This window comes from Benincasa hispida, chromosome 2, assembly GCF_009727055.1.
Source record: "Benincasa hispida cultivar B227 chromosome 2, ASM972705v1, whole genome shotgun sequence".
Lineage (NCBI taxonomy): Eukaryota > Viridiplantae > Streptophyta > Magnoliopsida > Cucurbitales > Cucurbitaceae > Benincasa > Benincasa hispida.
In genome coordinates, this window is record NC_052350.1 from 12988000 (window position 1) to 13004688 (window position 16689).

The 16689-nt window shown below is 33.9% G+C and overlaps 2 protein-coding genes and 1 long non-coding RNA gene across 6 annotated transcripts; 1 reads left to right on the forward strand and 2 right to left on the reverse strand.

Annotated features, from left to right (window-relative positions):
* The first annotated feature begins 3301 nt into the window (after positions 1 to 3301).
* Positions 3302 to 7166, forward strand: LOC120071272 (squamosa promoter-binding-like protein 13A). Of its 4 annotated transcripts, none has more exons than XM_039023446.1 (5): positions 3302 to 3423; positions 3578 to 3665; positions 5219 to 5747; positions 5909 to 6036; positions 6459 to 7166. In XM_039023446.1, exons 3-5 carry the CDS (start codon positions 5338 to 5340, stop codon positions 7058 to 7060), a joined length of 1140 nt encoding a protein of 379 aa, XP_038879374.1. In that variant the 5' UTR covers positions 3302 to 3423; positions 3578 to 3665; positions 5219 to 5337; the 3' UTR covers positions 7061 to 7166. The 4 variants fall into 4 exon arrangements, with proteins under 4 accessions (XP_038879374.1, XP_038879377.1, XP_038879376.1 ...); XM_039023448.1 differs by having other exon boundaries at positions 3310 to 3369; XM_039023449.1 differs by having other exon boundaries at positions 3308 to 3665; positions 5306 to 5747.
* A 707-nt stretch (positions 7167 to 7873) lies between these two features.
* On the reverse strand, positions 7874 to 9424 carry LOC120071275. The gene is made up of 2 exons (XR_005480198.1): positions 8860 to 9424; positions 7874 to 8562 (listed from the first exon to the last, which is right to left on the reverse strand). It is a non-coding gene; the product is annotated as an uncharacterized LOC120071275 (long non-coding RNA).
* Positions 9425 to 10098: 674 nt separating this feature from the next.
* Positions 10099 to 15124, reverse strand: LOC120071274 (gamma carbonic anhydrase-like 2, mitochondrial). Its single transcript, XM_039023450.1, has 2 exons — positions 14698 to 15124; positions 10099 to 10844 (listed from the first exon to the last, which is right to left on the reverse strand). Exons 1-2 carry the CDS (start codon positions 15053 to 15055, stop codon positions 10468 to 10470), a joined length of 735 nt encoding a protein of 244 aa, XP_038879378.1. The 5' UTR covers positions 15056 to 15124; the 3' UTR covers positions 10099 to 10467.
* Positions 15125 to 16689: the final 1565 nt, after the last annotated feature.

The following is a 16689-nucleotide window of genomic DNA, read 5'->3' on the forward strand; positions in this document are numbered from 1 at the left end:
TTCTCAAATTAAAAAAGTTTACACCTTGAACACATACTATTATAACTCAAACTAAGATAATCTATACTCATACCCAAACACAAACTATTATAATCCAACTATAATAACCTAAGACTATAATAACCAACTCTTTGCCCCAAACGTCCCTTTACTGTTTTAAGGTTTAGGGTTTGTCACACAGTTAACATCGTTGAAGGTTATTTTTTTAATGGGAAAATGCCTTTTTTATGGGGCAAACACTATTGAGTTTTTGTTTTAATTTGGTCTATTGGGTTTCAAGACCTACACTTTTAACTTCAATTTTCAATCACATTCCATCTTTAATATTGATGTCTATTAATTTATTTAAAATAAATATAGTTAATTTTAAGTTATATTTTTCATAACCATTGAAATTAAATTTAAAATTTCACCCTATATATAATTATTTTAAATTAATTTATCGACATGTATGTCAAAAATAGAAAGTGAATATTTAGTGAGAAAATCAGGGTTAAAAGTTTGTTGAAACTTAGAGACCAAATTGAAGTAAAATTCAAATCTCAATGATAAAATTATCCTAACACTCTAAAACTTAGAGCTCAAGATTGAATGACTAAAAATACAAAATTTTAAAACTTAGGGACTAAATAGAGGTTAGATTCAAAATTTATGGATAAAAATATATTTTTTTAAAAAAAATAATATTATGCAATTCCAATAAAAAAAAAAAGTTAGTTTAAGCTTTAAAAGAAATGAATTAAATTGAAAAGGGAACAAATGGAAAGGAAAGGAAGAAGAGTTAGGATAATGGAAGATTACAAACAAATAAATAAAATAAAAAGTGAGTGCTGAATCATAAAAAGCCCTGAATAATCGTTCCTAATTAATCTCCTCAAGAGACACACCATAAACAAACAAACAAAAAATAAAAAAAAAATAACCACATTTCTCTAATATTTTTTTTCCAAACTACCCCTTTCTTCTTTTCTTTTTTTTTTTTTTTCCTTTAAAACTGTTTTATCTTTCCAATTAACCCTAATAAATGAAATTGAATAAAGGATTTTAAGAATATCTTCAACTTTAGCTTTGACAAACCATCATTAATCATTACTCATTCTTTTCTTTTCAAAGTATTTGAAAGAAAGTGACTGCAATATTCATTATTATTTATTCCCCCACCACACCACCACCGGGCATCCCCTTCCCTCTCCACTACTTTTTTTTTTTTTCTTTTTTCTTTATTTTAATTATTTCCACGATGCTTTAAAAAATCATGGGCCAACTATACAGGCTCTCCTCATCGCCAAATTCCAAAATATTTACAAATATAACAAAATTTAAATCCAGTTCAATGTCATTAACAAGAGTCTATAGTTTACTACCCTTTGATTGTAATTACTAGTCCTAAAATACTATTTTAAAAACTAAATGATACAGTCAACATACGATATTTTAATCATTGAATGACTAATTAGACTAAGCTTTTAATAAAAATGTGATTGAAAATTGGCCAATATGTACACTTTAAATTTATAAATACTCATGGATGGAAACTTTGATATTGAGACCAAAACATGTTTAAATATTTTAATTATTTGAGAGTTACCTTAAGAGGGAGGTAAGGCAGTGCACAAGTAAGCGTTAAAATATTTACATTTAGAGAACAGTTAACAACATTGGGAGAATGAAGATTAATGAGAGATTTTGGAATTTTATGGTTGGCTTAGAGTCACGTGCCTTGACTCAATTTGAATAATGATATTAATTTATTAAAAATATGTGACCACATAATTATTCCTTTAATAAAGTTTGAATGGAAGAGATTGTAAACATCTGGTATAATTTAAAAAACGAAAATGCAATACATCTCTAACTCTAACTCTAACTCTAACTCTGATCGTTTTGTTTCATTTGTCCTTTTGTTTCATGATTTGTTTATTGTTATTCTGTGTGTCATTACAAATTGGCCTCCACATTTTCAACTTTTTCACTATCATTCCATTTCTTTTTTATTCCTATTCCCCGTGACAAATAATTAAATGAAAAAAAGAAAAAATCACACTTTTAAATTTCATTCAAAGTTCCCAAGAGTTGTGCATATCAGACAAGTGACAACGAGAGTTAAATATTTCAATTAGGATGCACACATATATTCTTTTATGTATATAATAGTAGGTGACAATGACAAAATAAATAAATATTAAAAAAAATAAACATAAACTCTTAATACCGTCTTGTTTGATAATTATTCGATCATTTTCATTTTTAAAAGATGTGGGGTTGTTTTTTTTCCATTTATTTACCATAGTTTTTCATATTTTTCTAAATAAACATTTAAATTTATAGTTAAATTTTTTGTAAAAAAACAAGTTTTTAAACCATATTTGATAATTATTTGATTTTTTGTTATTAATTTTTTAAAATTAAACTTATAAACACTACTCTTACCTATAATTTTTTTTCCTTTGTTATTTACTTTACGCCAATATTTTTAAAAATCAAGACAAGTTCTAAAAGCTGAAAAAAAAAAAAAAAAACATAGTTTTTATTTTTGAAACTTGATTAATAATTCAAAGGTTAAGAAAATGTATAAACTATAGTAAGAAAATTGAAAATAAACAAATAGAAAATTTAAAAACATAAAATAAAAAAGAATATGTCTCGTCCAGTGTTTTTTAAAATTGTGTTTGTTTCGTACAATTTATTAATCTTGGTTTTAAATATTATGGGTAAATATTTAAACTCTTAACCAAATTCCAAAAAAAAAAAAAAAAAAAAAACCTTTGAAACTTTTTTTTTAGTTTTCAAATTTTGGCTTGAATTTTAATTTGAAAATACTCGTAAAATGTAAACAAGTACAAATCAATATATAAAAGTGATGTTTATAGGCTTAATTTTGAAAAAATAAAAAACTAAAACTTAAATTATTATTGAATAGAGCCAAAATTATTGTCAAAGACCTTAAAAAAAACATATTTTTTAGTTTTTCAAAACTTACTTAGATTATGAAGGATTCAATTGATTTGCATTTGGTTCTTTCTTTTTTATCTATAGCCTAAAACTTGGTTTAGAATTTGAATTTTTTAAAAATAATAATAATAATAATTTAAGTCAACAATTAATCCAAAAGTTTGGGGAGTGAATAATAACGTTTGAAGAAAGAATATCTTAAATAACTTCATCTGATACCATCTTAATAGAGTTGCTTTCAAAACATGTCGTTTATAAATAGGAATGTTAACAAAAGGAAAGAGGTGCCGACAAAAGTTTATATGGTTGTGGAAATATTATACCAATTTGGAACATTATTTGGTGGTTGCAAAAAGAAAAAAAAGAGAGAGAGAGAGAGAGGGAGAGAGGCGACAGTGGTCAGTGAAGCTCAAATGGGTCAGCTCATCTGACATTGGCATTTAAACCTTCCTTTACTTCCCCTTTTTGGTGGTTGGGGTTCTCCCATCTTTTCAATCCTTCTCTTCTCTGTGTTTTTTACTCACTGATTTTCCATCTTTAACACAGACAACCCATTTTTATTTCCTCTTTATTCTCTTTCAGTTTTGATTTTACGTTGCGATTGCATTCCCCATTTTCATTTCAGGCATTCTTTGATGCTGCTGAACTGAGGATCATTCCGCCCCACAATGAAGATGAAGAGCTTTGATTTCAAGCAACTTAATAATGAGAAGGTGAATCCATACAATTACCATTTGTCTCTCCTTGAACTTTCAACTCAGAGCTGGGCCAATGAAAATCTAAATCCTTTTTTTCTTTTTCCCTAAATGTTTGATTTGTTTATGCTGTATAGACGAGTAGTAATCAATGCACATACAGATTTATGAATAAGAATCATCAAAAGGGGTGGGGGCAGACAGCTCACCACCAGTTTTGGGGCAAAATCATTTGCTTTCCTTTTCCCCTTGAAAAATGAACAAAAAAATATTTGCATGTTTTTCTTTTTTGTGGGGGGTTTCTAATGAGCCCTTAAGTTTAAATTCCCAAAAGAAAATTTTTAGGAAAAGGAAAAGGAAAACTCAAGTGGGGAGTTTTGTCTCTCTTTAGTCTCAAAGGGTTTTGGTATATGTACATTTATCTGTTTTTCCTTGTAATTTGTAACTCGCTTGAAACCCCAAAAAAGAAAATATGCCAAGAAATGTGAAACACAACACAATGTAGGCCTATCCCACTTCCTCTGGTTGTCTTCACCAGCATCCATTTTTGTATAACTTTCTTCATTTTCTTAGTTTGCTGAAAGTTTGAAAGCAACAAATAGCTGTCTCTTTTAATATCAACCTTTCTCCAACTTCCAAATTTTAAACAAACCCTAACCAATATGAGAATAAGGAGAGAAATAAGAAAAAGAAAAAAAGGAAAAGGAAGATAAGGTAAATTCAGAATAAAGTTGGCGGCTCTTTTTGGGCTATTCATGGAGTTGCAGTTTCCCACTTCCCTTCAACAAAAGCTCTCTCCAACTTTTTTGCATCACAGCCACCTTCAATCCTAGCTAAAATTGACATCTTGTAGACAGGTGCAACAAGTGATTCTTCTTGAGTAACCTACACCCTAGCTTTTTATGGGGGCTTTCCTCCTCCTCCTTTGGCTTTTCCCCTTGACCACAAACTTTAATTGTTTGGTGGAATCCTTGTCAGTGAATGGATGGTTGTAAAATAGCAACCCCATTTGTGTTCTGCTGCCCTAGTCTGCAAGTACTCTCATCCTTCATTTTCTTAACTCTCAACTTATTATTTTTTTTTAGTCTTGTGACTTCTTCTTCTAATTCCTCTCCAATCTACTTGGAGTTATATCTGCAACTGTAGTTTTACTACTGATATGTTTCAAGTTTGCTAAAAGGAAAGAGCCACAATCATCAATGACTTGATGTTTATTTATTTTAGTCTTTTGACGTCTTCAAAATCCTCCAATCTACTTGAAGTAATATCTGGAACTGCAACTCCACTGATGATATATTTTCAGTTTGATAAGATCAAAGAGCCATAATCACCACTGACGTGATGTTTTTGCTTTTGGTTTAAGGAAGATGCAAATAACTGCCTTAAAGATTCTGTTGCTTCAATTCTTGTATTGTTGCTGTCTGTATGATTAGTGGGCTCTGTTCTTGTTATATGCATTTCTTGTCAGCCATAAGGTACTTGATATTCATACCAATTTTGTGGACTTGGTTGTAAATAAAACTTTCCAATTTCTTGGGGATTCTTACAGCTTTATCTCATCCTTTCTTCAGATTTCTGTGTTCTTTAGTTGAATATAATCCATTCATGAAGTCATCAGAAAAGTGATTCAAACTCTGAAAAGGGTGTTCATTTTTAAGTGGAAAAGAAGTGAAGAACTGAAATATTCTCTATGGACTGGAACTTGAAGACCCCATCTTGGGATTTCACTCAATTGGAACAAGATGCATTGAAGAACATTAATACAATAGGTGCATCCAGCAGCTTTGTTGAACATAGAACGACTTCTGGGGATTTCTCGGTTGATTTGAAACTCGGCCAAGTCAATAATCTGGGAACAAAATATGTAGTCAATAAGCCAGGAGTCTTTAAAATGGCACCGTCCCCTTCAGAACCATCAAAGAGGGCAAGAGGATCTGGAAATGGGGCTCAGCCTTCGTCATGCCTTGTTGATGGATGTGTTTCAGACCTTAGCAATTATAGAGATTACCACAGGCGCCACAAGGTCTGCGAGCTCCATTCAAAGACTCCCCAGGTTACAATTGGTGGCCTAAAACAAAGATTCTGTCAGCAGTGTAGCAGGTAGACTGCAAATTTATATGCTACTTCTTTCATGATATGTTCACTTTCATATTAACACTGGCTTCCATATAGCGACTTTAATTGTCCTACACACGTCCATGCATTCTGAGTCCTATCTCTAGTGGCTTAGTTTCTCAATAACAGTTCCAATCAATATATAGGTTCCACTCACTAGACGAATTTGATGAAGGAAAGAGAAGCTGTAGGAAACGTCTCGATGGACACAATCGAAGGCGAAGGAAGCCACAGTCAGACTCCCTATCACGAAGTATTTTGTCTCCTTACCAAGGTTAGCTTGGCATTGGCATAATAAACTTGATGATTTTGCTTCTTTTGCCTTGTCAAATATTGGTTTCTTATTTTACATTCTTCTGTATTTTCCACCTTCACGGTTATCATTGGCCTAGCCATAAACTCGAAGATTTCCCTCAGTTGTCCACATGAACCAGCCAATTTACTTTAAGATAAAAAGGGAAAAGACTTAATGTCAGAACAACTTCTATTTTCTCGCTTCTGAGTTCTGATACACTTTGCTAACCCAGGTGGCTCATATGCCAATTCCATTTTATACTTCGTGAAAAAGTAGGAGATGATTTCTTTTGATATGGATCCATCTTTATGTTCTGTAGAAATGCTCAGTGGTGAAAAAGTTTGTTTTGTTATTGTGTACAAATACTTCGAGATATAACATGCCATATTTTCTGCTTTCAGGTTCTCAACTTTTACCACTTTCTACCTCACATGTCTATCCATCTACAATTGTTATGAGCCATTCCTGGTGTGATATTGCCAATAATACTCAGATCGATGCAAGGCTTCACGTTCAGCAAGAGCCAACCCACTTCCCTGATAAACACAACATCTATCTTGGATCATCGTCAAATGATAGCATCCATAAAATCGGAAAGCAGGTCACATTTATGCAAAGTGACAATCCAGAATCTTCATTCAGCCAGCCCCTTGTCACAACCATTGATTTTTCAGAAAATGGAGGTGGTCGAAGGAAAATGTTATATGACAAGTTTGCAACTCCAGGCCATGAATCGAATTGTGCTCTCTCTCTTCTGTCATCTTTGCAGACACAGTCATCTGGGATTGGTTTTAGTGAAGCCGAGCAGGACCGTCATCTTATATCCTTCCTGCAGCCATTAGATGTGAGCTTAGGTCATCACAACAGATTGGAGCCAGTTAATTCAGTACTGAATGGCAGTGTGAGTAATGCTGATATTAATTGCTCAGGAATGTTTCACATTTCATCTAATGATGGAGGGAATGATGCTCCTCCACCATCCCTTCCTTTTCACTGGCAGTAAAGTAACTTCAGTAAACAAAAACTGATCTTTTTGTGTAAAAATGAATGAGCAAACAGTGCTTCTATAAGCAAACAGTGCTTCTATAAACCCATGTTCATGATATCCAGAAGGAATTTCACTCTCATATATTTAAGTTTTAACTGCTGCCTGTCTTTTATGCTTGTGAGGCTTAACAATGATATTTCTTTCATTTCAACTTCGGTTGCTTTATGGAGTATTTTCTTACCATCCGTTTACACTGCTTTATCTGTACAGGGAAATCTTTTGTGCATATTAATCCTTCCTTTGCTCTTATATAATCAAATTTCAACAGGAAGCCCAACAACATTGCCTTTGTCTACTTGACTCCTTATTCTCTGTCTCCATTACCCTCAGGCATCAGCTTTTCCTTTGAGTTCCAACTAGAAAGGGTGTAAAAAGGCCTTTTATTTCCATTAAAAGCATAATGAAAAAGATATCTTCTCTTTTTCATCGTGGGACCATGGAAAATGAAAAGGTAAACGCCTCATGGTTCCATAAATATCTCAATCCTTCGTGGGACAATGGAAATCTTTTCATGGTCCTCCCTGGAATTGGGTTTCATAAAATGCTCGTTCGTTTTTGGGATTCCAATTTTTCATATAGTTACATTAACATCACAAATAAGAAGTCCAGCTATTGATGTAATGCAAAGCATAAAAAGAACTCGCTGACTTGTCTTTCTAAATGGGGTTTAACTTCAATCAATTACTATAATAATTTTAATTAATGTCGAATTTAATAATTCATCATGTAAGTCAACAATTACTGAAAGAAAAGGTAAAAAATAATTACTAATGAAATGTTTAAGGAATGTTATTTTTGCTATTAATAGAATTTGTGAGAGCTGAAGAACCCCCAGCAATACAATACAATTGAATTAGAAGAAAGCCGGCCTTTTTGTCTTGTCCTTTATGTCAAGAAGAGAAATTACAATGACGATGGATTGGGTGGGAGAATTGTCTTCTTCTTCTTACTTTTCTTTCTTTCACATTATACATTCGTCTTTATTAACAAAGGACAGTAGAAGTAACTTTCTTATCTGGAGCTGTAAATTCTTTCTTCCATAGTACTTTTGTAGAAAAGAACATAGTTTTGCTATGAAGAACATCAGAGCCTCCAGTGGAATGCTTCAATTTTGCTACCCCCATTTTCATAGAAGCAATCGTCTCTTCAGAACATTCCTGGCTGCTGATTTTGGAAGAACATCAGCTGCTGTCCTATGTTATTCTGTTTTTTTTTTTTTTATTTAAAATAAAACCACAGCATCTGATCTACTTCAGCAACAGAAACTTCACCCCAGCAAAGAATGTGAAAAGATCTAAACTCAGAGGCCCTCCATCTACTCTATCATCTAAAAAGCAATCAAAAATTGGAATAGGTCTAGCATTACCAATCAAAAGGTATAGCATGGATCCTGCCCTTGTTCATCTCATTTCATCTACTGTTGGGATCCCAAATAAAAAAGAACCTCAACCTCATCTCTAAGCCATGTTAAAAAGGAGAAAATAAAAGATTATATGTAATAATAACAAGAATTAAAAATATTGTTTCTAAGCCATGTTGAAGGAGAAACGGAAAGATTAAATGTATGCAAGAACAAAAAATATGGTTTCTAAGCCATGTAACAAAAGAAGATAGAAAAATTAACTGCATAAGCAATTGGAAATTTACAACAATCGTCGATATTGGCACGGCTCAATCAAATTAAAAGACCCAATTCATAGGAGATTTGATTTGATTGAACCGTTCCAACATCGACACAATACGAGAAAACCAACCATAGATAACATGTTTTCCTTTTTGTCAGCTTTGTCTCTGTGGATAGCATCTTCGAGGTAGGAGGAAAAGAGGAATACCATGTCTAGACAGACAGAAGTGGTTGAATAAAAATACATAAACGATATGACCAAATGAGAAGAAGAGAGAGAGAAATTTATAAGTGGGATGAGCATTAGAAATTAGAATGGTTGGGATGTCTATATCTTGGCTTTAATTAGAAAAGAGACAACATATAAGAAAGAGATTTTTTTTTCCTTTTTTCTAAGAAAAATTTATCCTTGATCAGGTCTTCCACGACTGTAGATGGGTTGTGGTTGATGACTTTGTCACAATTGCATAAGGTGGCCGGTTCCTCGGCATGCTGAGTGTTTCCACTTTCAATTTCTTACAGAAAAGGACTTGAGCTAAATAATCATATATTGCCTTATTTAGTGTTTTGGTGTGCCTCAGCTAAATAATCATTATATCGTTTGGAACCTTATGTTGGGAAAACCTAGATATGAGAATGAAGTTCAAGGGTTGGTTGAGTTCATTCGTGTTGTTCTGTTAATGAGTTCCTTTTGGTTAATCGCAAGAACACTGGCTGTCCATACTTGAAGATGTAATTTTTTGACAATCTAAGTTGAAAACAATCTTCGGAGAATTTCTCCGTTTTAAATTTGATTAGGGAGAATTCTGCTAATTTTTTGTTTCCTTCTGTTGTAATAAAAAAAAAAAAGAATAAAATAAAGCACAATTAAAAAAAATAATTGCCCACTAATTGGGCTTCCTCATCAGCACGATATGTTATTTGCCTTCATACGAGGGGATTGTTGGAAACACTTTAAGATGATATGTTTGTTTATTTAAAAAAGGAGATTAATACGACCATCAATAACTAATTGGGAGTCAATGGCTAGAATATACACAAACTTTCCATCGGATCTTTTTCGTGGGAATGCCATTTTGATATATTGTTTATTAAAAGATCAGTTATTGATGTCGCCCAACTCCAAGATTGCACAATCTTGGTGCTAAAACCTAATACCTTGTCGTATTTACACCACTTTTGGATGCTGCTTAATTCATGGAGAAAGACCTAATTTTACCTAATTCTACTTTCATCTGTATTTTTTTTTTATTGATATCCCTTTCCTCAGGTCAAAGAAGACATACAAGTGAAAAAAAAATAAAATAAAATAAAAAAACCAAACCAAGACAGACACCATAGAGAAGAATAAGCAAAAACTAACCTAATATGAGCGGACAATGGAAGGGAATGTGTCATCAAACATTCCTTGAAACATTTACAGAGCCAACCTCTTAACCAAGTTTGAATAGTGCCTCGGAAATGGAAAATGTAAAAAAAACCCATACTGGGAACAACCATAAAAATGTTGTATGTAAAACATACAACAGGGGATTACAAGTCATCTGTGGATTTTAACTACCCACCGACGAGGAATCCAGGTAATAGCATAAACGTTAATCTTAAATTCTAAGAAAATCCACTTCATCCTAACTCGATCCCAGCAAAACAAACTGTCAAATGAAGGATGATTTATCATTTGGAGATATTTATTTTTCTCAACAAACAAAATGCAAATATAAGAAAGGGTTGCATCATATCATATGGTTATACCCAAGGACTTCTTGAATTTCTCAACCTCCAAGTATACTGTTGAGTAAGGAAGAAACTCTGAGAAATGTTCCTTGCTTAGGTCATTAATTGCAACAGCAAGTTTAGGAATTTCCAATGTCTCCTCGTGGGTCAACGTTCTGACAAACCTTGCTGGGTTTCCTGCCCAAAGTTCACCACTGGGAATTCTCCTTCCTGGGGGAACCACGGACCCAGCTTCAAGAATAGAGTGGGTCTCGACCAGGGAGCCTTCCATGAGGATGGAATGTTGCCCGATAATGCATTCTGGCTCAATTATGCATGACCGCAACAGACTATATGCACCAATGGTGACGAATCTCTCTATGGAAGTCGCTGCTGGGAGTCCTGGATTGACACATAAGGGAAAATTTAGACATGGCATGGACTAGAAAACATTAAGATGCCACAAACTGAAAAGAGGATGTAACCAGCATTACAAATTTTATTCATCTTTATAAACAAGGGCCTTTTCTCTCCAATAAGATAGTCATTTTCTCCAAACTGAGGGGTTATCGATTATGAATTAAGACCAAGAAACTTGGTCAACTTAGATGACTTGCACCTCTCATTTCTATCATTTAGAACTTTCTCAATTCTCACCTGTTTCCTTCACAGTATATAGTAATTTTTTAACCAAAAAAAAAAAAAAAAAAAAAAAAGGAGAGAGAGAGAGAGAGAAAGAGAGAGATAAAAAAATATATATATACGTTTTAAACGGCTGAAGTTTCATATTTTGGACTGATCACATGAATAACAAAAACCAACTTAGTAAACTTAGGTTTGGCTATTATCCAGTTTGTCATAAGTGATAAGACATTACTGGAATTTCAGCTTTTACATCCAGACTTACAGAGACAAGAAAGTGACTTAAATACAAGACAGAGAAGGAAATATTTGAAGACTTGTGCACTTCAACCCCAATACTGAAAGAGGCAATACCATGCACTTGAATGTATGAATATCATATCATAAGCAAATTCAAACCCCAAAATTTGTAGGCTAAACCCCCCTTTGAACCTACAAGAGTACAGGAGAAGCAACTTAACAACCTGTGCACTACTGCATTTGTACCATCCCATAGGTCAGCTCTATATCTCCCTCTTTACACCTCTCTATCCATAGCCTTCCTCTGCCTCCATTTTACTTCCCTCTTTGACTCTCTCTATCCATCACTCTTTCTCTATCACCCAACTCTCTTGTTCCTTCTCCCATTCCCTCTCTCTCCACCTTGCTCTGTCTCTCTCTTTATCTCTTACTCCTCCTCTGTCTTTCTCCTTGTCTATCCCATCATAACCCCCCAACTCTATCCACTAATTGTTAAATGATGATATAATTCCTTACAATGTCATGCATAAGCATAGATCTCAATGAAGATCCTAGAGAGGAACTGCCAAGAAAATAAGAAATTTGACAAATCCCTGACGTAGAACTAACCTCTATTAGGAACTTTTGATCATAACAAATAAGGAGAGACAAAAAAGGGAAGTGAACGATAAAAAAAAATAGTGTACAATACAATAAGTTGACAGTGTACTTTTGAGGAAGAGGTGTCAGGTTGACCAAAATGGGAAAAAATGTAACAGAAAAGAAACAATAATAAATTGTGCTCCATTAAAGAAAAAAGAAAAAAAAAAGGGGGGAAAATAAAAAGAAGAGAAGCATGATGTTTCTGCGAGAATTCTGCTCCAATAATTGAAGCAATTTGAATATATGATTTTGGAACAAAACCATCTTATCATAAATTGGGAGTGTTCTTTCCTAGAGAGCTAACAATACACATATTGATGAAATCTACAATATGTTGAACCAAGGTTACTGAAGCAATTGAAGAACACTATTCTAGAATAAGACCAATTTATCATGAAACGGGAGTATTGTGGTTGAACACAAAGAGTCATTAGTAAACAAGTAGACCAAGGTTTGATACATGATCATCGCATATGGATGGTTGCATGAAAAGAGATATAAGAAGAAGGTTGATTAACTTCTAAGCTCTTAGTTAAAACTTACTATTCCTATAGGAACTATATTTATTGAGTTTGTAATGCTTCATGTTTATCGCATCTGAAGAGTGGAGAACAATGCTTGGACTGGTTGTAAATTCTGTGGAGCCTTTAGGGAGAGTTATTTTCATCCATAAAGTAAATAATAGTGTCCCAAAAAATGTGATGGAAGTGAAGAAAGTTTATCTCTATGTAATTAATGTTTTACCCTGAAGTGACATGACATATTCTTTTTTGAACGTGTTCTTAGAGATATTTTGAGAAGCAAAACAATCACATCTGTACCAATTACCACATCCTTCTCAATGGTTAGAACAGGCGTTAAAGGATGTCAAGATCCCAAATATAGGGAGAATACTAAGGAGGTCTACACCTCAGATCTTATATTTATAATTGTACTGATGTGTTGAATATGATGAGATGATTCACCTATCAAACAAGTTCATAAGGCTGATTGATACTTGAATTTGACTTCTTTTCTTTAGAACAAGAAACAAGAATTACTTCTCATGTTAAATGTTCAACATTAATTGTCAAGAGAGGTACTTGAGAAAGATGTTTAGTTCATATGAAAGGAATGATAACAAGTGGGCAAGAAGCCCTCAAGGAGCATCCCCATTGGCTAAGGTCCGTGGTCTTTGAATAACATCCACACATAAGTCACATGTTTAGATCTTTTTAGATTACCAGACATAAGGCTCAAACCCTGGTCCGGAATACTTTGGCGTGGCCCAACAACCGCTGAAGCACCAGGTCATCTTCACATGTTCAGATCTTAGAGTGAGCTTATTGCAAGGAAACTGTAATATCACAAATTTTCAGGTAAATCTAAAATAATTATTTTAATTATTTGGTTGTATTTTGAAATTTTGTGATTACTTGAGTTATTGGGTGGAGATAATTCAAGTCTTGGGTGGGACCAAGGGGCAAAATAGTGCAAGCAAGTAGTTCAAACTTCAAAGTGCATAGATGCTAACATTTTGTGCCACAACTTTGTTCACTCATATGGTTTCAAGTTTGAATTTAAGTTCTTAGATTTGCAGAGGGAAAGAAAAAAACTCCAACGAGATATATTGATGAGGGCTTGGATAAAACTAAAGAAACAGCCATTTGTTTTTAGGTAATCCAAATGTCTAGTAATCTAAAAGTCTGGAAATAAAGAATGCACGGGTATCTAAATACGTGAAAAATAAAGGACAACAACACCATGTACAAAGTTCCCTAATATGACACCTTAGGCATTGCTCATTCCAGTGATTCTTTCAAAATCAACTGAGACATCAATCCTCGATCAAAAGTAAAAGAAACCAAGGCAAAATAGACCTTCAATGATTCATGTCTACCAATAATCACTGTAAACCAGAGTGATGGAGCTTGTTACTCTATAGACTTCTAAACCAAACAAAATCTAAAAGAGATAAAGAAAATAGTACCTCGAACAACTACAAAGAGAAAGAGGAGGATGGAGATAGCCTCTATCCCAACCAACCAACTCTAAAGTAATCAAAACCTCCATTGCAGTTTACTAATCATGTGGAGCATTTATCACACAGACGCACATTAAAAAAATGGCAAAGACGACTTATTCTACTGGCAGACTATGGTATGTATGAAGTTCAAAGTTCAATCACGTGTACGTAATTCATACAGTATTTAGGAGTTATACGAGATATTCTACAATAACGACCCAGTTCAAAGTTAAGATGATCACACATTTCCAATGGCAAGACTCAATTGCTTAGTTTTTAAATGGCAAGACGCTATTGCTGAAACCTCATTTCCCAGTTAAAAATCTTGATTGTCCATCACGTCAATCAAGGACGCAGAAATTATGCGCATATTTCCCACAGACACTAGCTCCAATTACTCGAATCTACCAAGTCTCCAGAAAAACACAATCTAGATACTTACATTCGAGTTTTTAGATTAACAAGAAAAAAATATGGCGTCAGCTACTCAAAAGATCCATAATTTCAAGAATTCAGAATTTTTTTGAAGATTTAATCACTATCCCTGGAGATGCTCGTTAAACAAACAGATACTAGAAATTGCGAGTGCAGTAATCAAAGAACCCTTTTCTCAGTCACATTTTCACATGACAGAGGAAAACAATCACCAAACAACGAAATTCGAGAAAAACCAATAACTGGAAATAACGGGAAAAATCACATGAAAACATGTAAGCTGAATTGAACCTGTTGGGGAGGACCAAGCAGCATGGAGGACGCACCGTTCCTGCACATTAGAGCAAAACCCGACTGTAATCTTGTTGAGATCGCCGCGGAGAACGGAACCCGCCCAAACAGAGGCCCCGTCGCAGACGTTAACCTGTCCGGCAAGGACCACATTAGGGGCAACATAGGCATCGACTGCGATTTTGGGGAGCCACTGGCCGAGCGGGATTATCTGTCTTTGACCTCTATAGTCCCACTTGACTCGATCCGGTGAGGGCGCGATCGTCTTCGACACTTCCGTCGCGAAAGCACGGTGGAGTTGATTGTTCGCAACCGCTGAGGCAATTGCCTTCCTGGAAAAACGAGCTACAGCTGCCATTTCTAGAGCAGAAGCGAGCGTGGTCTGTGATTCAGCTGATGGCAAGTCGGAGAGGGCGATACAATCATCCGTCTTTGCTGTTTAAATGGGCCAAAGTTGTGAATGGGCTTTAGACCATTATGGTCTACACTAAACGGCCCGTAAACGTAAATTTAACTTTCGAAATGGGATAGTTGCACAAATAATGATCAAACCCAAAATAATAAAAGATGTAGCATAAAAATAAACATATTAAGAATATGATCTAAAATTAATGTCAGATATCATTGATAGCTACTACTAATGATAGTCATATTGGTAAATGACTAAAAAGCTCACACGCAGCTCACCATTTCGCGTTTCTTGTTTCGATTTTCTTAAATTGAAAACTATCACTAATAGTGATTGTCTGTTATAGTCACTAATAGCTATTATAAGTTGTTATCACCAATAGCTGCTATTAGTAATAGCTTTCAATTTGAGAAATATTAATGCAACCTTGAAATAGTAACACTTGAAATATTAGTTTTCAATTTGCTATCATTAGCTATCATTGATACACTTTCATCAATTAGAATCAAACTTGAAATATTAATACTCCAGCTATTAGCGACTATCAATGGTAGATTTTTATAAATAGTTATCAACTTTGAAAGGAAACTATCAACTTTCAAAGAGATGAATCTTTAACTCTATAAGTGATAGAAGTCTACCAATGAGAAATCTATAAGTGACTATCACTGATGTCTACCTAAGTCAGCACCAATATCATTAATATCATTCATTTAATTGATGCATACTTAAGTCATATCGTTGATATACATATATTACTAATAGCTTATATTAGGGAATATCACTAATATGCTCTATCAGTGGCTATCACGAATAGCTTTTAACAGTAGTTATTAATGATAGACTTTCATCAAATGGAATCGGCTTTTTATATCATTGATATTATCGATATATGAATATCACCTCAGTTCTATCCCCTATATCACTGATATAACTTATATCGTGATTGATAGCTTCTATCACTGATAACATGTTATCAGAGATAACTTTTGTCATTCATTTTTACCATCAAATTGTAGGGTTTAAAGCCCACACAGTGGTAGACAATTAGAGAACTAAACCTCATTTTTAATTAACAAATAAAATACCCATGCATCAACAAATCTTACAGTATTCTAATAAGGTAAATCTACTATAAAACTTAGGTTATAATATGCTAAAAAATTTGAATAAACCTACGGAGAATAGGAATTATGAAACAAACCTACGCTGTGACTCTAGAGAGCTTCACCAATTCTTCTTAGTAATGCATCAAGATCAGGATCTCTTCAATCCAAGCAACACCACCACTATGGTTTCACCGACATTCTCTTCGGATTGAAAATAGAAGACTTGTGGGAGTCTTTTCTTGGAAGGGGAAAAAAAGAACTCCTTTTTTTCTAGAGAGAAAAACCACTAAGAGAATTAAAAACTCAGAGTCGATCCATTTTTTTAGATCCATCCCCTTCACGCTGATAATGAAGGAAGAATAAAAAGACTTCCCTCAATATTGTGGCGTTTGGTTAAGGAGGGAGGAGACCAAGTTCAACCTTCCACATGTGAAAGATCAGTTACTTTAACTTATCATTAATTTAATTTAAATA

Excerpts from the sequence above, each read along its gene's own strand:
- LOC120071274 (XM_039023450.1), bottom strand. The coding sequence starts at position 15,055 with ATGGCAGCTGTAGCTCGTTTTTCCAGGAAGGCAATTGCCTCAGCGGTT. Across the intron at positions 10,845-14,697 it reads TGCTTGGTCCTCCCCAACAG|GACTCCCAGCAGCGACTTCC; the intron begins GTTCAATTCAGC and ends GTGTCAATCCAG.
- LOC120071272 (XM_039023446.1), top strand. The coding sequence starts at position 5,338 with ATGGACTGGAACTTGAAGACCCCATCTTGGGATTTCACTCAATTGGAA. Across the intron at positions 5,748-5,908 it reads TTCTGTCAGCAGTGTAGCAG|GTTCCACTCACTAGACGAAT; the intron begins GTAGACTGCAAA and ends ATCAATATATAG. Across the intron at positions 6,037-6,458 it reads TATTTTGTCTCCTTACCAAG|GTTCTCAACTTTTACCACTT; the intron begins GTTAGCTTGGCA and ends TTCTGCTTTCAG.